The 25665-nt window shown below is 58.7% G+C and overlaps 1 protein-coding gene across 5 annotated transcripts in view; it reads left to right on the top strand.

Annotated features, from left to right (window-relative positions):
* ABR (ABR activator of RhoGEF and GTPase) overlaps positions 1 to 25665 on the top strand; it is a 170924-nt gene that overhangs the window by 138840 nt on the left and 6419 nt on the right. For 4 of the 5 annotated variants that reach the window (XM_032429018.1, XM_032429022.1, XM_032429020.1 and 1 more), the window contains 4 exons: positions 22823 to 22882; positions 23161 to 23270; positions 23869 to 24008; positions 25049 to 25183. In XM_032429018.1, the coding sequence (XP_032284909.1) occupies positions 22823 to 22882; positions 23161 to 23270; positions 23869 to 24008; positions 25049 to 25183 (445 nt within the window). Of the gene's footprint in view, positions 1 to 8956; positions 9499 to 22822; positions 22883 to 23160; positions 23271 to 23868; positions 24009 to 25048; positions 25184 to 25665 lie in introns of those variants that run through there. The other variant, XM_032429023.1, reaches the window with a different exon arrangement.

Raw genomic sequence — 25665 nt, forward strand, 5'->3', positions numbered from 1 at the left:
ACACAACTCTTGATTTTGGGGTATTGAGTTCAAACACCACGTTGGGCATAGAGTTTACTTAAAAAAAAACAAAAACAAAACAAAACAAAAAAACAGTAATTCCCCAGGCAACCACCATAGACTTTCTGTCTATGATTTTGACTATTCCATTCCAGGGACGTAATGGAAGAGGAATCCTACAATATTTGTCCTTCTGTGACTTCACTTAGCATAATGTCTTAGAGGTTTATCCACGCTGCAGCACGTGTCAGAATTTCCTTGCTTAAAGCTGAGTAACACTGTATGTTACTCATCAACATTTTGTTGATCCACTCATGCACCAATGGACGTTTCGGTTGTTTTCTAGACTTTCTTACTTTTAAGTGAGAAAAAGCCTGGTCTTTGAGGATGGAGATTTCATAGCGTCCTTCTCTCCAAACCCAAGGTTCCCCACCCCCACCCAGTTGCTCATCGGTCTCCAGCTATCACCAGAGAGCAGGGCTTCATGAGCAGAGGACACAACTGGTCACTATTAGCTTCTTTGGGTTAAAACAGTTGCCTCCTGGCTTTCTCTCCCCCAAGTTAGGCATCCCTGTCTCCTTGACCGTATTTCCTCATATCTCTTCTGCTTTCCCCTTGGTTATGGTTTATATATATCGAGTGTGGAGGGGGTCAGAAGGTCAGAAGGGGGTCAGAAGATCACCATCTGAGTCCTTTGATCTCTGGGAGCCTCAGTTTCTTTATCTGTGAAATGGGGATAATTATCCCCACTCCACCTTCATCACCAGCTTGTTGTGAGGCTCAAAAGACAGAATGTCCCGGTCAGAACTGTGATGTGCACATTCATCCTGTCACTGGCTTATTCATGGATTCCTACGTGCTGAGCACCATCTAAGTGTTGGGCACCGTGCCGTGGATACAAAGAATGAACAGGACCTCACCACGTAGGAAAGAAGACAGAAGAGAATTTGGATTCATCAGTGCCGATGGGCCTTTGAGGCCAAACAGTTCTGGGGGTCAGTCCACCTTTCTCCATTCATTAGTTGAGAGAACAGAGTAAGTTACTTTACTTTCTGAGGCTCGGTTTCCTCAGGTCCTCATGAGCCTTGAATGTGGAAGTCCATGAAGCCCTGGCACAGGGCTGGCACAGAGTCTGTACTCATCTAACGATGACAGTCCTTTGCTCAAACTGGCAGGTCCAGGTATACTGTCCTCCACCTTCCTGTGGGACTCCAGGTGTAGCTTGTCAAGCAGCCCCCCGCCCCAAAGGCCGTCACCTGCAAGAGACCCCTGTCTGTGGGCCTTAGGCTGGCTGAGGCCACATCTGTTTTCTTAGGCTGATGAAGTCAGATCCAGCTTTGATGAACTGACCTCAAAGTAGACTGGTGGTCAAGGTTAGGGCCCTCACCACCTGCCAGCCAAGATTTCCCTGCCTTAACCCTGGCTTGAGCAGCTCTGGGCTCTTCCCGCTTGGTGCAGCTCTCAGCTTGGCATGGTGTGGTCAGGCCCGAGCACAAAGTGAGTGAGGAGCCAGGAACAAGGGGCCATTGTTGGCCCGGAGTCGTTTCTGGTTTCAATTACTCTGCAGAGCAGGAGGAAATTCAGAGTAAGCGTGGGTCAGGAGCCTGCTAGGGCAGGAGTCAAGGGCTCCCCCACCCCACATCCCTCTCTCTGGCCCCCAAGGGGTCTGTTGTCCCTGTTTGACCCTGCTGGGGGGTCGAGCATGCCAGCTTTATTGCTCTGGGAGCCTGGGCTCTGGGGCATTTTTCTGGTCGACCCAAAAGCACTTTTACTTCTTGCCCACTCTGATTCTTCATGGCTGGTACCAGGAGGTGCCGGGTCCCTCCCTGGGTGGGATGACAGAGGAGCATTCACGTGGGTCCTTAACACCTTCTCCCAATGTCCTTCAGGCCGCAGTGACCACAGCTGAGCCGCTGGGTCCTGGGAATGGCCTGGTTTTGACTAGGGGGGGGGTGGGGGCAGCTGTGAGAAAGCCTGGGGGCTGGCTTCTCCCTTTCATTCCACCACCCCAGCCCCAACCCCCCTGGCCTGGCACCTCACAGCCGTAGGCAGCCCCCTACCCCAGGACGTGGCGGTGGCCATGGCGGGGTGTGGCTCTCCAGCCCGCCCCCCCCCAGCCCGGGCCTGATGTGTGTGACCAGGGGAAGCGTCTGCTTCTGGAGTCTGTGCTTCCTATCCCTGCTGCCTTCTGTTCTCAGCGCTGCCATCACCACTGTGCCAACCCAGGGGCACATGAGGCCGGGGGAGGGTGAGCGCCAGGACGGCTTCTCTCCCTGCCTCCGACATTACTTCCTCCCGGGGGCCTTGGGACTGGAGCCGTTGTCCTGTCCCCCCACCGCTGGATCGCTGTTCGTCCTCCGCAAGCCAGGTCCAGATGCCGCGGTGACACTTGGAGAGCAGGCAGCATGATGGGGGGAAGCCAGAGGCAGGACCCCTCGAGAGGGCCGCCCTGCTGCCCGAGGACTTCCCCACACTTGTACAACCTCTCTCTCCCCGCCCTTGCTCAGCCGCCGGCCGCCCAGGTGTTCCTGAGCTGGGGAGGCCGACCCTGCCCAGTGGATTCTGGAGACAGGAAGCATTCAAGAAGCAGCAGCTGGACGCTCAAGTCTCCCTCTTGCTCTCCCGGCCCATTTGGGAATGCCCCCTTGAGGGGCAGGCTGGCTGCCCACTCCCTAGGCCCACCTCTCAGGGGTGGGTGTTGAGCAGAGAAGCCGATCCAGAGAGGACCCTGGGGACTGACTCATTCAGTGCCTGAGAATACCCAGCTTCTCAACCAACCAAAAGGGGGGTGCGCTCTTCCCAGCTCTGGGGGGCTCCTAGACTCAGGCGGAAGAGCCGGATTTGACCCCAGCTCCACCACCAGATAGCAAGGTGGCCCCAGGTGACCTCTCGGAGTGCTCCCTCTCGAACCCGTGTGAATGTTAAATGAGATTACAGAGGTGACCGTACCCGGCATATTGCACACTCTCAGTAACCGCTAAGCTCCCTGCAGGGGGAGGCTGCAACTGTATCCTCCTAGAAATCCAAAACGCCAGTCCCTAGGGCGGTCTCACTTTTGATTTTTTTTGAAACCTCTGAGAAAAGGACTTAGTAGAGGAATTGCCAGGGACATCCCTAAGTGGGGGGCTGAGACGGATGTGAATGCTGTGAGGGGGCACCTCACATGGGCTCTGCCAGCCTTCCTCACCACGGGTGCTGCAGACCCCACCGCGGCCCCTCACTGCAGCCCAGCTTCTGCCATGGCATCGAGGGGGTGAGCAGTGGTGGCCCGCGGTAAGGGTCTCACCCCGGGGCACAGCCTGCGCCTACCCTTACAGGCAGGGACTGAGCCGTGCTGGCGTCAGGGCCAAGGTGACCCAGAAAACACCAGCCTGAATGACTCGATAAGCGTTATCCCGTTTTAAGGCCTCCGAAGGGAACCCACACCAGCAAAGCAGAGGCCCACGGTTTTCCCAAAACAGAGGGAAAAGTAGAGATAAGGCACAAGTTTCAGATCCAGGACTCTGACCCGGAAGTTTCCTTAAAAAGCCCCTAATCTCCCTGGCCTCCACATCTCTGCACCCTGAGGGCGAGCGGGGGCCTGTGGTTGTGGTCAAGAGAAACAGCAGTTCTCATGAGAACCATCTCCTAGAAGGAGGCTCGGGGGCTCCGGGTTCTGCCCACAGAGCTTGAGGATTGCTGGGAGGGACCTTCAGCCAGGGGCCTCTGCTTTCTTCTGCTTTTATCTGATTGGGGGGCAGGGAGACTTTGGCATAAGATTTCATTTGGAAAGAAAGAGAGTGTCCTCTGCTTTAAAAAAAAAATTCATTGATGACCTTTTGTCTGGTCCAGGCTCCTGTTTTGACAGGTGTGGAAACTGAGCCCAGAGGGAGAAAGTGGCTCCTCAGTCTCCAGTGACCAGGCAGAACTCTCACCCAGGTTCCCTGGCTCCCAGGAGCTTTCTCCTATTCACTTGGAGCTCAGAGTTCGGTGGAAAAAGAGTTGGGTAATAGAGAAGGAGAAGAAAGGCATGGGGGCTCAGTGGACCCTGACCTACTTTCAAACCTTCCTGCCTGAGGCTGTTAATGTCTTCAGCATGAGGCCTGGGGGGCCCCCTTTGGTCCTCTGCTTGCCCCCCGCCCCTGTCCTTCCACTGTGCTGGGAGACCCTGGCCATGCACCTCCTTTCTGTGAGAAGGAGCAGGCAAGAGGCCAAGGGAGTCTGGGTGCTGGTCTGGCCATGAGTTTTATGGGGAAGGAATGGAAGGACATGTGGTGGGTGTGCTCTGCCCACTCTGTCCCTGGGTGGGTTTTGTTTTAGATAAGCAAGATGTTCCCAAAGACTCAAGTGGATTTTCCAGCCGTTCCCATGACCAGATATGCTGCGAGAATCACTAGGGGCTGCCAGGGATGTACCATCAGGCCGGTTCTTCTGCCGTGGACAAGCTCTGTGGTTATTTCAGCTTCTCCAGCCTACCTAGAGCCACCAAGCACCATCAAGACACCAGCCCAGGGTAGCCAGGCAGAGTGGGGAACGAGGCTGTGTGGGGAGCAATGCGTGTTTTGTCCTGTGCTGCCAGTCGGCGCGGGCCCCGGGACACGGGAGGACCGTGCCACACCTGGGGTGGGCCTGGAGGCTGGGGTTCCAGAACTGAAAGCCTGCAGCCCCATGCACGGCTGGTCAGTGAGTTGGGCCCAGGCCCCGGGGAGTTCTGGCCTGGACTGCCTGAAAGAGTCCCGATTGCTGTTACCTCCTCGCAGGGGTGGCTGTTAGACTGGGACCTGTTCAAGGTCCTCCCCGCCTGGCGTTGTGTGTGTGTGTGGGGGTATCTATTCAATGATAAATGAATGAATGAGTCAGTGAGTGAAAATATAGCATCTAGGCTCAGCTCTGCCGTTGGCTGTTCGGTGACTTTGAGCAAAGTGTTTCTGTCCCTGGGCCTAATGCAGGCCTTGAACATAGCAGATATTTGGAAAGATGGATGGATAGATAGGAAAGTATAAATGGGTCTCACTTTCTCATCCTCTGGAGATCTCTGCCCCTCCAATGCACAGGTCTGGGTCAGGATAAGTACCAGAAGAGGTGAGAACACACATTAGGGATGCAGGGACTACGGAGCCAGGAATCTTAAGGGGAGTCTCCCATCCTCCTCTCTCACAGCTGCCCTGCAACGTGCCACCCCCCCCCCAGTTTGCACAGCCTGTACGAGGGCCCCAATCTCTCTGGGCTCCCCGGCCCTGCTGGCCCTGCTGGTCCTCTCAGCCTGGACTCCCGTGCCCGTCTTTGGGCAGGGACTGCTGTGAGCTTCCTTTCTGCAGCCTCCAGCCTCAGACCCCACCTTGCTGTCCACCACCACCTTGCCCTCCAGCTCTGCTCCTGTGGGGCCTGCCCCATGCTGTGCTCCTCTGGGGCTGAGAAGGAGCATTCTTGGCAGACCTCCTGGCCTCCATCCTCAGCGAAATCCTAGGCTCCTCTCATGCTCCCAGCTCTTGCACCCGGACTCTCTGGGTAGCCTCGTGGGGCTCTCCCCTCCACTCCTCGCTCCCAGGCTGTGCACCGCGGTGCCTGTGGCCTTGGTCTAGCTGGCTGCACAGAAACGCCCTTTCCTGACTTAGGGTCATTTGGCTAGAGGACAGGGAAAGGGAATCAGGGTTCCCGTCTGGGCTGGGGGAGAAGACAGAAGTCATTCCAGTGGGAAAAAGGAGGTCACTCCAGAAAGTGGTAGCAACATCTCAAAAGTTCTGAGAAAGAACCTTCTTCCTCGTGTTCACAGGCTGGAGGATTTGCCTGGAAGCTATCCCCACCCCCAGCTGTCGTCAAGGCAGCCCTGGTGGCCGTCCCTGCATCTCCCGCCCACACACCTCAGGCTGCATATATTCCCTGTTGACCTTTTTTCCTTCGGTGCTGCTGCTGATCACTTTAACCTGATTTTGCCTCAGCCCCTGCTGTGGCTGGGTGCCCAGTCCCAACCAGCCCGGGTATATACCCCTCCCTAGGTAGAACCCGGGACCGTGCATCTCCCCGAGGATGGCCCTTCTCATTCCTCCTGCAGAGAGCCAGGGTTGGGGTGGGGGGAGCGGGAATGAGGGAGGACAGGACAGTCTACTAGGAATGTTTTTAATTCCAAAGACAGCGACATCTGTTCATGTGGGCCTTTCCGCCCAGGCTCTGTTTATCCAGACAGGGGGCTCTTGCCTGTCCTCAGAGGCGGGTTCTGCCAGGTGTGGCTGGATGGAAGGGATGAACCGAGGGAGGAGGGGATGCGGTCCCTTCCTGGGTGGTCAGGACAGCCTGAGCCTAGCCCATCCAGCAAAGTTGTGGAAGGGTCCATGGTGGGCTGGAGGGACCAGAATTCGGACCTTTGCTTTTGAGGAACTGACTGGGAACATTTGTCTTGCACAACCCAACCCCCCTCCTCCCCCCCTCCCCCCCCACAGCCTGCTCCTAGACCATTGATTCCAGGAAGGAGTGAGTCAGGCTGAGGGAAGAGAAGACAAATCTGTGCTGTCCCAGAGAGAGCCCCCAGCCCACAGGGAGGCAGGGAAAGATGAACATCTCAAGGGAAGAGCCTCCCAACTCAGCTACCCATCTGCTAAGGCGCTTATGTCACCATGGAGACCAGTTGGCCAGCTTTCACCCAATCGGAGCTTGCTTTACCCAGACAAGTATTGAGCCTGGGGTTCCTAAGACAGACAAGCACGGGGCTTTGGGAACAGGATCTGTACTGTCCTCCTTCTCCCACACACCCGGGGGGGGGGGGCACACCTTGCAATGCATTCCCCCAACCTGCACCCTGTGATGTATGATCCAGATAGAAGGGAGAGAACCTTAGGAAGCCAGCAAGGGGCCGGTTTTGAAGTTAACCAGCTGGTGGTGCCAAGCGCACTGACATGGTCAGCAATTATAATGACCCCTTACCAGCCAGTTACACAACCAGCAATTGCACGTTAGCCAGAGGAATGCAGAAGAAAGCCAGGGTGGATGGCCTTTTTCCACAGCAATTAAGGCCCATGCCAACCCCTCCTCCTCCAGGAAGCCTTCCATGGTTCCTCTGGCTAGAAATTTTCTCTCCTTTCTCTCAGCTGTCATTGCACTTTATCTGTATGTTCTTATGGCTTAAGACTGGGTTTCTTGAGAGCAGAGATGATGCTTTGTCCATCTGGGTATGCACATGGTAGGTGCCCACTTGCTATGTGCCAAGTGCACGAATGCTTTTCTGTTTACTGTTAAGATGTGTTTAAGCCCACGTCTTGCTCTCTTCTTGGGCTGTCAGGCTTTTGATACATGTCTGTGATTCCTCAGCCCCCACCCAGGGTCAGACACAGAGCCAGGTCCTCAGTCAGTGCCTCTTGAATGAAATGAATGAGTTGGAGAAGTGAAGGCTGCAGGAGCAAGCAAAGCCTTCCTGGAGAAAAGGGGTTTTGTGACAGCCAGGGTGAGGAGGCTGCCTGGCCCCTCATGGGACTGGAGGGAGACTCCCTTCAGAGGTAGCACCCGGTGCCCTGGGAGAGGCAGGTGGGGAATAGGTCAGGAAGGGTGGCTCAGGCCTTGGCTGGGCAGGGGACACACATGTGTCCCTGCCTCTGTGGGTCTCCTTCCCTCCCCCTCAGGGAGTATTGGGCAAGGTATTATGGGCTCATTAAGGGCGGCTCTTACTATGATCAGGTCTCGGCTACTTTGTAGTGAAGCTCCCCTTCGCTCAACAAAACACAGAGGGTCTCTGATGTTAAGCCACAAGACCTACATATTGGTGGGGATCCAGCAGGAGAATTCCAGATGCCAAGGGCTGGTTCTGTGCCCTGACCCACGGCCCTGGGGTCAACCAAGAAATGTGCAGACCCAGCGCCTTTTCCTGACTCTGAAGAACCACACTTGAGCGGGCGTGAGCACCAGCAGCTGTGGAAGAGACCTGTCACTCCCCGGCTGCAGTGGCCTGACCTCAGGCGAGAACTTTACCTCCCTGAGCCCAGAGACATAACCCAAGTATCACAAAAGTTGTGAGTCTTAAATGCAATCGGATATCTGAAAGCTCTCTGTATGGGACCTGGTTCATGGATGGTACCATGAAAATGTTGATGTCCTTCCTTACTCTGAGCCTAGCAATGCGTAACGTGACGTCCTGGGTGCCTCTGGGGTTTGTGTACCCTAACCGTCTGGGGTTCAGGCCTTTCTCTTTTCCCCAGACACCAGACTCTAACTGGATGCTTCACTTCTCACTCTGGTTAGAATGTTTACCAACTTGAGCATCAAGAGCAAGGTCTTTCTTCTCTATCTTCTGAGCCACACCCAGCCCAGACAGGGTGGCTGATTGCCCCTTTGCCATTGGATGTCCTCTGCCCCTGGTGGCACAACCTATATTGGGCTTTTCTGGTGAGGTGCACGGGGCCACGGTTAAAAGTGGCTGGGTGAGAGGCACCTCTTGCTGGGTGTTTGTAACCAGTGTCGTTCTTGGCTTTCTGCTCACGTCCCTGGAGACAGCCCATAGCAGCCAGGTCCTTCCGGTCCACTGAAGCCCAGGAGCCTGCCCCACTGGGGATCTTCTTTATTCTTTACGTTCCCAAGAGGAGGTTTGTGAGTTCCATTCCACACGTGTCTGGCCCTGTCACCAAACTGGCATGCAGGGAGGGGCCTTGGGGCAGGAGTCAGGAGTGGGGGGAGCAGAACTCCAGGGCAGCGCGGGTCCTTTGCCTGGGACAAGGGCGGTTGTCCAGGGCCAAAACGCGGCTCCTGCCCCTGCAGACCCCTTCTGGCTTCCTCCCAGGCCTCCCTTAGACACCCCGGGCCGCCAGGGAGCAGCCTGGTGGTGAAGGGGTTAACCGGGGATCTAGAGGGGAAGGGACTGGATTGTGTTTAGCTGCTTGTCAAACTTTATTTAGTACTTGAGCTGAGGGTCGGTGAGCGGGAGCCCCAGCCTGCCAAGAGTTAAAACCCGGAGGTTGGGTTTTTTGGAGGGGCAGCCTCCAGTGCCTTCTTTGAGTCACTTCCTTCGGTGGGGGCGGGTCCCCGCGCCGTCTCGGGCGGTCCGTGGCGCACGCACTGGGGCGTCCCTGCGAGCCGAGCTGGGACCAGCAGGCGGAGGAGAGAGAGGCCCCCAAGGCTGCCACCGGTGCGCTCCTCTGGGAGGCCGTCTCCGAGGAGGGGAGGAGAAAGCGGAGCCTCCCACCATGCGCTTCCCTGCCCGGCTCGAGTAACAGTCCGGCCGGCCTGCGCGCCGAGCACTCCGCACGCTCCCTGGGTCTTCGCCGCTCCCGCCGAGCCCCGGCGGCCAGGCTGCCCGCACCCTCTCCCGCGTCCCCGTCCCCGGAGCCGGCACCGCAGGCCGGGTGGTAGTCCGGGCAGCGCTCTGCCGCCGCCGGCATGACCGACATTCTGCCTCAGCCCGACTGCAGCCTGAAGGCGGTGTGCGAGCCCCTGGAGCGCTGCTGCCTGGATCGGCTGGAGGAGCCGGGGAGCAGGCGGCCCCCCAACACCGGCGCTCGGCTCTGGGGCCGGGTGCGCAGCAAGCTGCTCCGCCAAAAGGTGCTAGCGGTGGGGGGGGGGCGGGGGGCGGGGGTCCGAGTGGGTGGGAGGGCTGGGGACTGCCGCCGCTCCGTTTCCCCCACCCTCCCTTGGAGATCCATTCCAGTTCCTGCCTGATCATGGAGTCCTAGGACAGAGGCTGGGGTATGTGTGTGGGTCTGCTCTAAGTGGCCTTAATTTGATGATTAATGCTGTTGCCACCCCCACCCCTGACCCCAGCGGCTTTCTCTGCATCTGTCCCCGTCTCAGGAAAAAGGGGGTTGTCTCCTGTGGGAGAGGACTGCCCAGCTCCTTTCTGAGTCTATACAGGCAGGAATGCGAGTAGTTTGGGAAGGGGTCTCCTGGGTCTCAGTCACCCCCACCCAGGGTGCCCAGCCCCGACCGAGACTCCTTCCCAAACCCAGTGGACATTGCTAGCTGCCCCTTTATGGGGGCGGGGGGGGGGGACACTGGCAGAAGCACCTCAACACCACTGGCCATGGAAGACTTCTTTGTGTGGGGTTGTGGGCCTCCTGCCCCACCAGGGAGGAAGGTGGGGGTCGTGTGGAGGTGGTGGTGCTGCTGAGGCTGGGGGCTGCAACCTCCAGGGGGCTGCCTCATCGGGGACCACCCAGGTGACGGCTGGCCCCATGCCAGCGAGGCACCAGTGTGCCAGGGGTTTCCTGACCCAGCAGGCAGCTCAGCCCCCAAGCCGTGCCAGGGCAGACTGCCTGTCCTGCCTGCAGCCCCAGACCTTGGTGGGGATGAAAATCGGAGATAGAAGCTGACTGTCCTGCAGCTGGGCAGGCTGCCTTGGGGCTGGCTTCGGTCCCTGGCATCGGGTGTCCGAGGAAGAACCAGGCCTGGCACCTAGAACACAGTAAGCGCTTGATAACTGCAGCCTGAACTCGCCACCCGAGCAAGATGTCACAGGGGGCCTGTCCTGGCTGGCAGGGGGCCGTGTCCATCCCTCAACGGAGGCTTTGGCTACTCCATGGGGCTGATGGAGATTTGCAAGCCATCCTGCAGCTCAGAAGAGGGGGATCCCTCTGTGCAAGTCCTCGGTGCCAGCCAGCACCTGCCAGGAGGAAGCGATCTCGGGCCCGTTGGCTCCTTGTCTCGTTTCACCCCCTGCCAGTGGGGCATACTTGACCTCCCAGAGGTGACATCAGTCCTGGAAAGTGCCGGGCAGGGCAGCAACTTGAGCTGTCCTGCCCTGGCCCCCAGGTCACCTTCAGCATCTCCGGGGACCCAGCTTGCAGGGCCCTGCTGGCCTCAGCTGCTACTGGAGCCCCTCTGTGCTGAGGCAGCTGTCTGTGCCCGGCGGCACGGAGCCGGCCCTTCCCCACCCCCCCCTCCCCCCCAGCCCCTGCTGAGGCCAGCAGACACCAGCCCCAGGCTCATTGTCCATTCCCAAACCTCAAGGCTGCCGAGAAACTGACCCCGCGGGATCCTGGCCCAGTATCAGGCAAGCAGAGCTTTCCAATTTACCTGTCCCTTTGGGGAGGGGCCTGGCAAGTAGGGGACAATTTTTAAACCCCCAAATCCCAGACTTTGTGTTCTTTCCCCGTGCGTTTGTGACCGGCACATCCAAGAATCCACTTCAGGAATTCTTGAGCCAGCCGTACCTCCACTGGTCTCTTGCTTCTCCGAGTCTGATGGTGCCCTCTGGGCAAGGGCGGTGGGCCGGCCAGGTGCTGGCCTGCTGAGGGCAGCTGCAGGGTGGCTCTGGCAGCGGGGTCCCCGAGCTCCTGCTGTGTGGCACAGTATGTCCGCGTCACCGATACAAGGGTCTGCACGCTGGCACATTCACGCGCCCTGCTAGCGGGTGAGCGGGCGGACTTGCGGGCCCAGGCCCGCTGCCCACTTCCCTTCTTTCCCCAGCTGCAGTAACCTATTTTTTGTCAGTGCTGCAGGCTCCCTGCCAGCCAGGGGGGCTGGGACCAGGCAGCAGCTTAGGTGGCGTGGGGGAAGGGTGCCAGGTACCGCCCAGCCTGGCGGGAGGGGTCGCCCGTGAGCTCCTCCCCAGCTTTGCCCTGAGGATTCGATGCTGTGGATGCCAAGACACCTGTGGCCCTCCTCCCATTTCACTAAAGATTCACTGAAGGCTGCCGGGGGGGCGTGTGTGACTCATCTGGGGACCCCATGCTGGGGCGGGAGAAGCTGTTCCGATGGAAGAGTCCTCGTATTAACCTGGGGGGGTCCCTGGCCCCAGCGGTCTGCAGTTGCTTAAAGAGGCTCTCCTTCGGGTCTCAGGGAGCTGTGCTTGGGGTGGTTCTTGTCCCCAAGGAGAGTTCTGGGGCTGAAGCCTCCTTCCGGCCTCCGACTTGGCAGTTGGCTTGTTGTGCAAGCATTTAGCAGAGGAGACACGTGGCACTGGGGTTTGCGGGTTCTGCCAGCGCTCTTGGCACTACACATTTCTACTTTCCTTTTCCTTTAGTTTTTATGTTTTAACTTTTTGCTTCAGATCACACTCACGGAGGCTAGGCTCGGTGCCTGCTCTTCCAGCCTTCCCACCTGCTTCTAGATCCTGAGGTTGCACTTGAGAGGCTCAAGGAGGAGTCCCATTCCCCACCCCCTGAAGTATCCCAAGGTTGTAATGGGGTCACCTGGGGAGCCACGGAGAGGCTAGCGGGACTGTCGTGAGGCAGAGGCCAAGCCAGCAGCATTTGGGGTGGGAGGTGCCCGGAGGTGGGAACTCAGGTTGGACTGGCAGGGCCCAGAGGAGTTGGGGACAGTGGAGGACAGTTCTTGATGACCTTGTCTCTGCTTGAGGGGTTGCCACGTGGGGCTGAGAATTCCCTGCCTCAAAAGAACTTCTGACCGGGAGCTAGAGGCCAGCAAGGTGAATGCAAGTGTATGCTGCTGAACCGCAGTGACTCCGCTGCCTTGTGATGATGGGGTTTGCTTTCCTCTGGCTCTGGGGACAGTCAGAGGTGTTACCTGAGGACGGAGAGGGTGGGAAGCCCCTTTTGGGCCACTTGTCTGGGGAACCTTAGGGCTTGGGAAGGTCCCTTTCTTTGCCGTCTTGATTGCGACCGCAGGACAGCTCCTAGCCCCTCCCAGAGTCTGTCGTTGAACTTGACCGTTCTCCCTAACAGGTAGCACCAGGTACGCAAACTGTGTGTACCCCCTCCGCGCCCCCGCCAGGCTCACACAGCCATTCACTGGCTGTTCTAGGCGTTGAGGGTACAAAGGTGCTAGGCTACCAGACGTAGATATGTCTTGGGCTCATTAACTTTATTTCATAATCTGGCTCTGGGCATGAAGAAGATCTTGAAACCTTGCGCAGTAGACATCTGTCCTGCCCTGGCTGCCTGCACTCTGCATTGCCCCTTTCCCCCTGCCCCGCCCCTGTCTGCTTTATCTGCTGGAGGGAAGGGACCCTTGTCCGTGTCTTAACCATCCACATGCCCACTCGTGCCCCTATAGCGATCCCTCAGCTCTAGGAAAGGGACAGTAGCGCCTCTCTCTTGGGCCGGAGACCTCTGCAGCCGGCCCATTTCCCCCTGGGCCTCTGTGAGAGCCAGGACTGTGACCAGGCTGGCTGGAGAGTTGGGAGGGGGAGCAGAGTGACCTCCCTGCATTTCCACAGCCACGAAGCTTGTCCCAGCACTAGCTCACTCCCTAGAGGGAGAGGACCTTACTCCTGGTGCCACGTGGGTGGTCTCCTGACTGCCAGTGCCCCTATTTCTCTACTAAACTGACTCCCAAGAGGCCTGTTTGATTCCACAAAGCAGGAAACCTCAACTCTGAGAACCTGATGGAGGTCACAGAGCCCCCATGCAGACGCAGAGCCACCCATATGCACAAATGGTGTGCCGTTTTAGATAGGGTCACAGATCCCAAGGTAGGAACCCCTACTCTAAGTGCACTTGGCAGAGTGCTGTTTCTTTGCACCTGGGGAGGTTAGAAAGGGCCTTGGCCCTCTCTGACATCTCTGTGGCCCACAGGCGGCTTGGGCAGGCAGCCATGCTGGGCTTAGTGCCCCAGCTTTTAGATGGCCCCAGACCAGGGGAAGCTAAGCCTGCCAACCAAGGTGGTTTCCGAAAGGCCAGAGCTGGGGGAGCCCAGCGTTGCAAGAGTTTCCAGAGGCAGTGAGGCCCCAGGAGGGCAGACATTTTGGAAAGAGCCCAGAAACTTCTGCAGGTGCTGGTTTGGGGGAGTTCCCAGGCATTGATGAGGGAGCACCAGTCTGGAAAGGCCCAGCCCTCTGCCGAGTGGCCTTGCTAGCTGCCCACATTGTTGGGAGCTGGTCGGCAGGTACTGTTTTGGCTTCCTTTTCCCTATCGTGCTGGGGACGGGAAGGGTATGTGTGTTCTGCCCGCTCCCGAGCCCCTAGAGGAACATACATGCCCCCACGTCTGGAACGTGCATGCCTGATCCCCGGGAGGAACCAGAGTCAGTCCAGAATCCCAGCAAGCCTTAGATCAAGGCCTCATTGTCCTTTGTCCCCAGGGTGAGCCGAGAGAGATGGGAGGCCACCATGAGAGCTGCCCTTGGGATTCTTCTGCAGAGAGGCTGGGAGGGCACCGGAACCCCGCGGTGATCTCAGCTCTGCTTTGGCTGAGAGACTGTGGAACTGATCCCTCAGCCAGGAGCTAGAACCATCTCTGTCCTGGACAGTGATCCCTGCCAAGGTTGGTGCCTCGGATGGGCCCCGCCCGAGCAGTGACAGCCACAGCCCACCTTTGCATCACGTGCCTGAAGCCTTCTCCGTGCCCTGGCCTCCTCCTTGGAGCACCCTGCCCCTCGGGCTCATGCGGCGTAGGGTGCTGGAGACTCCGCCAGGCTAGTAGCAGTCAAGAGGCCTTATCTTTCTAACCCCAAGTCTGCTGTCTTTGCTGGCTGTGTGACCTTGGGCAAATCTCTTCACCTTTCTAGTTCTCTGGCATCAGTATCATGAAGTTGCTGAACAGGATGATCTCCTAGATCCAGCTCATATGATGATGTTGGCCATGTCTCAAGATTGCTGTTCCTAAGCCTTAAACTCTCAACACACTGGGAAAGTCTGGGGGGGGTAGGTCACAGGGCTGCCTCTGGGCCAAGGCCAGCCAGTCACTGGACACAGGAGAAGAGAGGTGAGCAGGAATGTAGGGCTTCTTGACCCCTGTCCCAAAGGAGCCTCGGTGGGAAGGCTTTGCTCTCTCCATCCCCCACATCCCATTTCATTCATTTGGTCCCTGAATATTGATGAGCACCTTCCATGTACCGAACACTCCAGAGGCGGGAGGCAGAGAGCCCTTAATCTCATGGAACTTTCTGTCTACAGAAGGGGTCAGGCAATAAATAAGATTGTTTCAGGCTGGACAAGTGCTGGGAAGAACATAAAATTGGGTAATGGACTAGAGAGTAATGGGCAGGGAGAGGTCATGCTGGAAGAGGTAATTTTGAGCTAAGATTTAAGTGACAAGAAGGATTCTGGGGGCGCCTGTTGGTTGGGCATCTGACCCAGTTGGTTGGGCGTCCGATTCTTGGTTTCAGCTTGGGTCCAGATCTCAGGGTGGTGAGATCGAGCCCTGTGTTGGGCTCTGTGCTTGGTGCAGAGTCTGCTTTAGACTCTCTTTCTCTCCCCCTCTGCCCGCCCCTGCACGCTCTCATTCTTTCTTAAATAAATTAATAATTAAAAAAAAAAAAGATTCTGGAAAGATCCAAGACAGTGCCATTCCAGGCAGAGGAACTGGCAAGGTGAAAACCCTGCGGCTGGTGGGGTGGCCGTGGCGTCTTCAGAAGCAGAGGCTCGGGACAGGGTAGGAGGGCACCCTGGACGGAGCAGGCCGTGGCCAGCTGGGATAGGACGTTGCAGGCCCCAGCAAAGAGTTCAGCTTTTAATTTAAGTGCAGCAGGAAGCCGCGGGGAGCGTAAGCCCGGTTTGAGCGATGCTGTCGCGTTTTGAGCCCTGGCTGAGGACCAGACGTCATTCTCAGCCCGTGCTGTGCAATAAACTCTGAGGGGCTATTATTATCTACTCCATTTCACATGCGGAAACTGAGGCTCCGAGAGTGACCCAGAGTGACAGCCAGCGGGCCGCCCTGCCGGGGTGGGGAGCCAGAGCCCCGTGGGGGCCTGGGGCGGCCCCTCAGCTGCCGGGTTTTCTGGGTGCTCATGGACCCCGTCGGGGGCGGGGCGGGGTGCCCTGCCTGGGGTGCCTTCCTGCCTGGAGCACCCAGCCCAGCACGCTGTTCAGAGACATGAGCAGTTCCTTCTGGTGCTATCTAGTGAGTGTGGGGCCGGGCAGGAGCCCGCCGAGAAGCCCCTCAGAGCGGGCACGGGCAGCAGACTCGCAGGGGCCGCTCATTCTCAGGAACAGGCTGTGTGCCCAGACCGCGTTCCTGGCCTGGGCAGGGAGGATGAGGTCAGCTTCAGAGGAGGACTTTCACAGGGCTCACCAAAGCAGTCCCAAGTCCAGAGGGAGGCCGCTGAGCCCACTGTGGTCCCTCAGGCCGGCCCTTAGCCTTCCCGTGGCAATTAGCAGGAAGCTTCCTGCTCAGGACCTCAGCCTGTCACTCCCGACTTGGGAGACGAGGCTGCCCCGGGCCGCAGCCAGAGTGACCCTCCCTTCATTACCCTGGTGCCCCCAGCATGGCCCTGAGCTGAGGCGAGGCAACCTCCGGGCTGTTTGTCTGAGGCCTGGTTCTGGGGTGAAGTGTCCAGGCTCTGAGGAACGGGGAAGGCAGTGGGGCGTGGGCCGGCCCCGAGGAGGACAGGGCCCCTGGGCTCGGGAAGAGATGCGCCCAGCGTTGGGGGGTCTCCCGAAGCAGCCCAGGTTTGAGTGCTCCCTGCAGCCGTGCCCAGCCCAGGGACTAAAAGTGGGGCAGGCACAGGGCAGACTGGGTTCTGGAATGCTGAGTGCTGGGGAAGGCAGGTCGCAGTGGGTGCTATGAGGCTAACCTGGCTTCAATAAAAGCCTCATTCAGAGCTGCTAAACCCTTTCCATATGTGGGCCTCTGAGAACTTCAAAGTCCAGGGGGGCGGGGGGAGGGGAGGCAAGATCCGGGTGCTTTGCCTGCAGAGTCAGCACAAGCCTGTCATGTGGCTGCCCTGGGAGAGGGTACCTGGCCCTGTAGGGTGAGGGCTGGGGGGGCCCAGCTCGCTTGGCCTAATGGTGCGGGAGCCAGCCTCTGGGCTGGCGTGAGTTCACCGAGCCTGACCGTGCGCTCCCCCGGCCCAGCTGCTGCGCTGGAAGCCAGGCTGTAGGCCCTGGCACCCCCCTCCCCGCCCCACTCCACCCCTGCCTCTCTGGGAGCTTCAGAGCAGCCACGTCGACGGAATCCTCCCGTACCCTTCCCAAGAAGGAAGAGAGGCAGGCCTCGGCCGCTCCCCAGTCCCCCTGTTGCCAGCCCTGCCGTGCCTCTCACGCCTGCGGTCTGTCCCAATGACAGACTGGCTTTGGTATCCCAAGGGGACCCAGCCCAGAGTATGTGGACACACTCGGGAGGGCAGGAAAAGGCCGGCCCAGGACCGCCACCGTGGCCCCTGGCCTGGGAGCCACAGGACACCTGGCTCGGGGCCTGCTCTCCACTGCCCGGCACTCAGCCTCTGGCAGGCACCCCCAGAAACATGGCCAGCCATCTCTGCCTTCCCTTCAGAGCCCCGTTCACCTCTGAGGGCCTCGGCTCCAGCAGACTGGATTTATTGCCCTTATTGTTAAAGGAGCACTTCGTTTTCATTAGCCCTAGAAACAGCTCTGGCTTCGAGACAAGTCCGTGCCACCTCCCCGGTCAGGCCCAGGACGCCAGGCCCCGGACTCAGAAAGCCAAGGGAAGGGCCTCGGAGGAGCGACAGAAAGCAGGAAGCCAGGCCCGCGGGGACAGGAGGTCAGGGATCAGTGGGCTCCGCGGGGCCTCAGGCCTGCGCTGGGGAAGTGACACAGTGAGGTTCTGAGGGCGGGGGCCCCGCGCCCAGAGGCTTCTGGGGGGAGGGGAAGCGGAGGGCTCGAAGGAGCACGCTGAGGACTGCTCTCTGCCTCGCGGCGCAGATGGTGCGGTACGACCACAGGCCCCACGGGACGGCGTGTGGGAAGGGGCCGTGGCAGAAATCACCAGAAGACTTTGGGGCAACCTGTGTGGCTGCAGGAGTGCAGTATAGTGGGAAGGCTGTGGCCCCACCATCAGAAGGACCCAGGTTTGACCGTGGACCGTGTCATCTACCCAGGGGAGTGAGAACAGGGACCCCAAACTCGCTGGGGCCGCTGAAACCCCAGGCACCGGCAGGTGGTGACGAACAGCCCTTGAGCCAGAGGGAAGGAGATGCGCCGGCAACCAACGGGCTGGGAGGAAGGGCTTAGGCCTAAAGGCCCATAAGGATGTTCCTGCAGGAGCGAGGTGCACCCACCAACCAGAGGATGCCCGGGGGGAGCACAGAGCATCCTCCCCTGCCCTCCTGTCCTCGGATCCTCCCAGCGCCCCCTCGAGGCCATTGGGCTTTCCTGTCCTAGGTTCAAGGCTGGGGAAGCAGCTCCCCAACCACCTGCCAGATTCCCTCTGAGAACATGCGTCTCCGTCTCCTTACGTGGGCTCAGGATTTTGTTGCAGACGACCTGGCAGTTCTCTTGTGGACATCAGTCCCCAAGGTCAGCCGTGTCTCCTTGGCAGCCATGACCTGACCGAGTCTAAAGACACAAGCAAACAGAACATAACTGAGCCGCTCCCCGCGGCGGTGTGTGGCCCACCCAGAACTTTCTCTAGGATGTCCTATGGCTCCTTTCTGTCTATTGCCCGTGCCCCACCTTGGGGGAGCCCCAACTGTGTGTGTCTTACCCATGGGGTGAAGGAGGGGCCCCCTAGGGGGTCTCCCCCAGCCTGGCCCTTCGCAGCCCCATCTCCCTCCCTCGGGCAATCTGGCATCGCCTTGCTACCTGCTGCCCAAGGCGGGGGGGGTGGCACCTATCTGCTGGGACTGGAGGGTCAGCGGTCAGGTGTTCTGTCCACGGACATCCTGGGGGCTGACTCTTCTGCCCCCAGCACTAATCTAATCAGGAAATAGCAGAGTCCACATTTCCCAGGGGTTATAAATAGCCACAGCAGCTCAGGCAGCATCATTTCTCTGGAAAATGTGCCATGTCCCTCTCCACTCCTCACCCTCCCTTCTCTGTATTTAAGTGACATCCTGAAAATAGCCTTGGTTTCTGGAGGCTGCTGGTCTGCTGGGAGACAGAACTTCATGGTCGGGGCACTGAGGGGCTAGGCAGGCCTCCCTCGAGCGCACCAGGGCCGCACCTGCCAAGGGGATCCGGGAGATGGCAGTGGTGGGGTCTCACAGTAAAACACAGAAGTGCCACCTGACTCAGCCCTGGCCCCAGACAGGTGGGAGGGCGCCAGCCAGCTGCAGAGGGACAGCATCCTTGCGGCAGGAAGGCTGAGGAGAACCAAAGGCCTGAGGCCTGGAGTTCTCCAAGGAAGCCTTCCTGGAAGAAGCAGGCCGAGAACCGGGCCTTAGCACCAGGAGTTGCTTTTCCTGTATCTCACGTGCCCCCAGGAAAGTGTAAGGTTGCTGCTCGGCAGCTAGGACGGAAGCAGTGGGGAGGGAAAGAGTGGCAGAGTTATACTGGAGGCGACCCTGATGTCTCCTTTCTAAATAAATACCAGAAAGAGCAGATGCCTTGTCAGCGAGAGGCGCAGACACCAGGCAAGGTGCATTACACCTTCTCTTGCAGGGTTAGCAGAGTGGGCGGGTCAGGGAGACTCGGTCTTGGGCCCCAGCTCTCACTTCCTAGATGTGTGGCATTGGGCAAGTTCCTTAGTCTCGTTAAGCCTCAGTATTCTCGTCCATAAAATGGGAGAATAAAAAGGCTAAACCTCACAGCGTTGTTATGACGATTGAGATTCTGTATGTGAAGGTTTGTCTTCATGCCAGACTCCTGGGAAATGCTCAGAATACATTAGTTCTGTGATGATTTTCCAGAACCATCCTCTGAGGTGGTATGGATGCCCCAGTGAGGAAGTTGAGGTTCAGGGAAGTTTAAGTGACTTGCCCGAATTCACACAGTTGAGTGGAAGAGTGGACATTTGGACCTAGACAGGCCTGACTCTCAATCCTTGCCCTTCCCCACTTGGCTGTGCCCAGACGCCACTCCAGGACCCAGGGAGGGACCCCCTGGCTCAGTCCGTGGTGGCTGCCAGGAAGTGCCAGGTCCCAGGAGGGGCGTTAGGTGCAGGGACACCTAAGGGGCAGCCTGTGCCACAGACCTGGCGAGGGTTTGGGACAGAAAAATTTTGGGAGAGGGACATTTCAGGGGCTTCCTTTGGGACCCAGTGGGACGCTTGGCCCCAAGGCTTCTGGAGTATCGAGCCTGGGCCACAGCCAGGCTGGTGAGTCCCACGTGCTTCCCTTGGGTGTTGGAGGAGGTGCCGGGGCAGGGTGGGGAGCATGGGGGTTGCTGGGGTCTGTCCACACTGCCCTCCCTCGGTCCCCTTCTTAATTCCACCCCTCATCTGGGCAGGGAACCGACTGCGGGAGGCTGGGCCAAATGCAAACCCCAGGCCCCCTGCCACCCGCGCCCAGCTGGTGTGCGGATGATAGAAGGTGCGGAAGGACTTAGCTCAAGCTGTAGGAAGCCCCAGGGCCCAGCCACCCTGGGCTGACCCGACCGTTTTCCTTCACACTGTGGGCCTGCTGGAACAGCGCTCTTCACACTGTGGTGCACACGCTCTTGGGGGTGCGCACAGAGGCTTTCCAGGGCGTACGTGGGCAGGCAGAGTTTTCAGAGAATCAGTCTGTGGACTCTCAGCCCCCATAGGTGCCGCTGCCAAAAAGCCATGTGCCTGAGAGGGGCTTTCCGCCTTCAGCTCCGTTCCCCTGCCGGGGAGCCCAGGGCTCCCTGCGGGGCACGGCCCGGGGCGCCTAGGCCCCCTGGGTGGCGGACAGCGGGGCCTCATGAAAGGCGGGTGTAGGTGTGCAGAAAGTAGAAGACCCCAATGGCTGAGTTCCAAATCCGTTCACGAGTCAGGTGCTTTCCAGTTCTTTGCTCGCCACAGAACTGATGGACATTGTCAGCTGAGAGATCATTTAAAATAAATTTTAATAGGGGTGCCTGGGTGGCTCAGTCGGTTCAGTGTCTGCCTTCTGCTCAGGTCATGATCCCAGGGTCCTGGGATCGAGCCCCGCATCGGGCTCCCTGCTCAGCAGGGAGTCTGCTTCTCCCTCAGCCCACCGCTCCCCCTGCTTCTGCTCTCTCTCTGTCCGTCAGATAAATAAATAAAATATTTTTAAAAATAATAAAAATAAAATAAATTTTGCTAATAGGTATATATGCAATTTAAGGCAAACGAAGAGGAAAGAGTTTAAAGAATCATATAACATTGCTATAATAAAACTATTTTCAGCCCCACCTAGTTACTTATATGAACAAGATGTTTCACCCTATACTGTTTAAAAGCAAAACCAGGGGCGCCCGGCTGGCTCGGTCAGTGGAGCCTGCGACTCAGGGTTGTGAGTTCGAGCCCCACATCAGGTGTGGATATTACTAAAAAAATAACCAACTTAAAAAAAAAAAAAACCACACAAGCATATTGAGACTGCACCCAGTTCCCCTAGCAAAAAAATACATGAATTAAAACAGAAAAAGTGTTCTACTTTTTCTGTGTCGTGAAGAGACACAAGTCCACCAAGATGGTACCTTGCTACTGAATACTAATACTTACTTGTAACGTGCTGGTTAGTGTTTTTATTGTGTGCTGCCAATCACTGTAGTAACTAATCTTGAACACGTCTTGGATATTTGGAGCCTTGTGGTCTCAGGAAGTACTTTATTGCCATTTCTACAGGTATTTTTTTTTTTTTTTTTTAAAGATTTTATTTATTTATTTGAGAGAGAGAGAGAGAGAGAGCACATGAGAGGGGGGAGGGTCAGAGGGAGAAGCAGACTCCCTGCTGAGCAGGGAGCCTGATGTGGGACTCGATCCTGGGACTCCAGGATCATGACCTGAGCCGAAGGCAGTTGCTTAACCAACTGAGCCACCCAGGCACCCTCTACAGGTATTTTTTTTAAGGCTTTTTTTTTTCAGTCTGCTTGGGAGGATAGGCAGATTCTTTTTTTTTTTTAAGATTTTTTTTTTTTTAGGGATTTTATTTATTTGACAGAGAGAGAGAGGTAGCGAAAGCTGGAACACAAGCAGGGGGGTTGGGAGAGGGAGAAGCAGGCTTCCCGCTGAGCAGGGAGCCCAATGCGGGACTCGATCCCAGGACCCTGGGATCATGACCTGAGCCGAAGGCAGATGCTTAACGACTGAGCCACCCAGGCGCCCCTTACAGATATTTTTGTTGAGGCAAAATATAATAGGGTGATGAATAAAAGACTTTAAGACAGAAAAGTACAAAGTAGGACAAAATTCATTGGGAGAAAAAAGAAACAATGCAGGGTGTATACAAGGGAAAGGAGAGCTTGTATTTTCCTCATGAACGATGGTGGGTAGCAGATCGCTGTGGTAATTGGATCCCACGGAATATATTGAAAAGAATGATGTCACAGTTTTATTTTAAGATGTAAATATTTACATTATCCTGGAAGTTATATTCCTTGCAACTATTTAAACTTGCTTTGGAAATATTCAGATGTTGAGTTGCAAATGTGCTGGGGAGTGCATAATTTTTCAAAATCATTATGTGGGTGCACAAGGAAAAACAGTCTGAAGGCCCCTGAGTCAGAGGAGCGGAGTCCCGTCCGGTCCCCTGTGAGGGATGCCTCTGAGCCTCCCCTGCTCTCCCCACTTCCTGGGGCTCCCGCCCAATCCGGGGGCCGCCCCCCCCCCAGAGTGTTTTCCTCCTTGGAGGCCAGCTGCTCACCCCCAGTTATCTCGGGGAGCCTTCCGGCTGGGCAGCTTCTGCTACTGGCTGCAGGGAGCAGAAGACACAGAGGAGGCTGAGCCACGGTCAGAACTTCCCAAGGTCACACGTGGCAGTGGCAGTGGCAGTGCTGGGATTCGGACCCAGGCAGCCTGACTCCTGAGACGGGCCCCTGACCTCTGCTGGCCCCCATTCAGCACCTCCGAACGCACTGGCCACAGCGCCCCCTGGCGACTCCAATCCTGGTGGTTGAGCCAGTGGCCTCCTGTTTGTGAGCCTCAGTGTGTGCATCTGTGAAGTGGGTGAGAATACCCATCTCAGAAGGGGATGGGCCAGAGCCCCAGCTCCTTCATGGAGTCAGGCATCCTTTACCAGCCAGGACAGGAGGGGCTGGGGGCTGGCGCCACTCTGAAGGGCTGATTTCCAGAGAAGCCTCGGGCCCCGGTTCTGCCTTCCTGACCACTGAGCCCGCTATGAGCAGCCGTCGGCTCTAGGCCCCCCCCATCCCGAGCTGCCATCTCCGTCCCTCGCGCTCACGTCCTCTTTCTTTCTTTCTCTGCAGTTGGATCCACAGACCGTAGAAACCAAGAACTGGCACACGGATGTGATTGAGATGAATGGGGTGAGCCGGGAGAGACAGGAAATGTCCACACAGTGGGTGGGCCCCAGGCTGCTGTCCTCGGGGGGCTGTCTTGCCCCCTGTCCCCTCAGCCCAGTCCCTCTCCCCTCCCCTATGCCCACGCCCTTCCCACTCCCCCCCCCCCCCCGTAGGTGTTTCAGGGAGCCCTGGGTGGTAGAGGCAGCCCTTGGCGGCCGTCCTGGGGAGGGGACCCGTGTTTTGGAGGCTCTCCTCAGGCACTCATACCCTGGGGGACCTGTGCCTGCCTCACCCCCAACCAGATCAAAGTGGAGTTCTCCATGAAGTTCACCAGCCGGGATATGAGCCTGAAGAGGACCCCGTCCAAAAAGCAGACTGGCGTCTTTGGCGTCAAGATAAGCGTGGTGACTAAGTAGGTGCCCCCCTGGCGCCGGAGTGGTGGCCTTAGCACCCGGGGCCCCGGCCAGCCCCCTGCCGCCCAGCCCTCCCTGCCCGCCTGGCCCCTCAGCACTCACCCCCCAGCTCGGGAGTCAGGGGCGGCCTGTTCGGAGGCAGAAGTGGCCCGCAGAGGTAGGGCTCCGTCTCACACATGCTTCAGAAGTAAACAAGCCAGCACTTAAACGCCGGGAGATGGCCCGTGAGCATCCGGACCGGCAGTGTCTTAGAGTAAATGCGAAACTCTGGGGACGCAGGCCCACGGCGAGGCTCGGCCACAGCAGGCGGGAATCTGGGGGGGCTGCCCCCTTCCGCTCCCCACTGCCCCCTCCACTGCTCTTGTCTCCAGGACCTCAGCCACCTGCCTCAGGCGACCATGTGTGGGTCCCGCATAAGCATTTGAAGCTGAGCTCTGTGTTCTCAGGAACATTCTTGTCTCAGAGTCTTTGGGCTTGTCTCCCAAACCTCCTCCTGCCTTTGTCCCCTCTGTCCTGCAGCCGGCCGGGGCGGGGAGGGGCTCCGGGTCGCGGGGAGGGGAGGCCCTCCGCCCCCCCCTCACAGCCCCTCCCCCCCAGGCGGGAGCGCTCCAAGGTGCCCTATATCGTGCGGCAGTGTGTGGAGGAGGTGGAGAAGAGAGGCATCGAGGAGGTCGGCATCTACCGGATATCGGGGGTAGCCACGGACATCCAGGCGCTGAAGGCCGTCTTCGATGCCAGTGAGTGAGGGAGGCCCCGCCGGGGCAGCGGTGGGGAGAGGGCGCCCCCCTCCCGGGAGCCCGGGAGCACCAGAGGCCTTCTCCGGAGAGGCCCCAGGTCGCCTATGGCAGAGGGGCCTTGTTCTGTGAACGGCGGTCCAGTGTCGCACGCGCTGGGCCATCTCTGAGTCTCTGATGCGAGGAACCTGCCTTGTTCGCTCGTGGAACCCCCTCCCCTCCAGTCCCTTACCCACTGGTCCAGATAAGGAACTGAGGCTCAGAGAGGCCACGTCCCTTGCTCAGGATTGCCCAGCTTGTAGGCTTTGCGCCTTCTTTCAACTCAGATCTTTCTTACTCCAGTGTTGCTGGCTTTCTCGCTAGCTCCCTGGTGCCTGGGGGGCGGTGAGGAGACTGAAGGGCTTCGAACCTGGGCTGACTCGGGCTCCCCTCTGCTGCCTCCAGAGCCCTGAGCGCCCTTCGGGAGGGGCATTGCAGTCTAGCTCTGTAAACCCCTCCGTGGGGGGGCCTGCCCTTCCCGGTGCTTCTCTCCCCCATCTGCCTGGGTCAGGCTGCGGGAGCCAGGAGGCCTGAACTGGCCGGGCACGGCGGACTCCGTGGGAGCCAAGGCGGGGCCCGTGTTCAGGAAGCCTGGGGTGCGGGGCTGGGGACGGCGCCTCTGTGCAACCTGGAAGCCGACGCTTTGTCGGAACAGGATTTTACGTGGAAAAAAGTGTGCAGGGCCTTCCAGAGAGAGGCTTGGCAGCGGGGAGATTCCAGAGAGGGTGTGTGACGTGTGGTGGGAGTGTGGCTGCAGAACTCCGACTGGCTGCACGGGGCTCCCCTCCCCCACGGGGCTGAGTCACTGACCACCTGTGGCCGCCGCCTACATCCTGCCTCTCCTGGGGAGGCCAGAGCGGAGAGGGGGTGGGAGGGGGCTTCCCCGGCTGTGGCTGGGTCGTGCGGGATGGAGCGGCCCCCCTCCCCCCCCGCGCCTGGCTGAGGACTGCGTGGAAGGAGGGGGCTCAGGCGGGCCCAGTCCCCATCGCCCACCTCCCCCGCAGATAACAAGGACATCCTGCTGATGCTGAGTGACACGGACATCAACGCCATTGCCGGCACCCTGAAGCTCTACTTCCGGGAGCTGCCGGAGCCCCTCCTCACAGACCGACTCTACCCAGCCTTCATGGAGGGCATCGGTGAGGCTTTGGGGGACTGAGGGCCGGGCCGAGCCGGGCCTCCCTGACAGCGAAGGGCAGGAGACCCGTGGCTTCCCTGGCTTGTGGAGCCGCCCAGTGCTCTGGGGTGGCGTGGCCGAGTGGCCCAGAGGGTGGGGTGTGACCCGCTGGGGCCTGAGCCAGAGGCTGGACCCTCTGTCGCCTGCCTCGCTCCCCTCTTGGCCCCGTGGGCTGCTCTCTGTGCTTCCTCCTCGAATACCGGCCTCCTTGCCTGGAAAGCGGGCGTCCGGGGAAATGTGCCCTGAGGGGGGTGGTCAGGGCCAGCGTCCCAGAGCCAGCCGAGCCTGGCGGGAGTGCACTGCAGGTGGCCGGCGCCCAGCCTTCCAGAGCAGCGCCCTCCCACTCTCACGGGTGCCCTGGGGGCGCCGAAGCTGAGGGCCTCCGCTGGCGGGGCTCTGGGCACCTCCCTCCTGCCTCCCCCCTGCCTCCTCACGCCCCCTCCG

This window comes from Phoca vitulina, unplaced genomic scaffold (assembly GCF_004348235.1).
Source record: "Phoca vitulina isolate PV1807 unplaced genomic scaffold, GSC_HSeal_1.0 scaffold40, whole genome shotgun sequence".
NCBI lineage: Eukaryota > Metazoa > Chordata > Mammalia > Carnivora > Phocidae > Phoca > Phoca vitulina.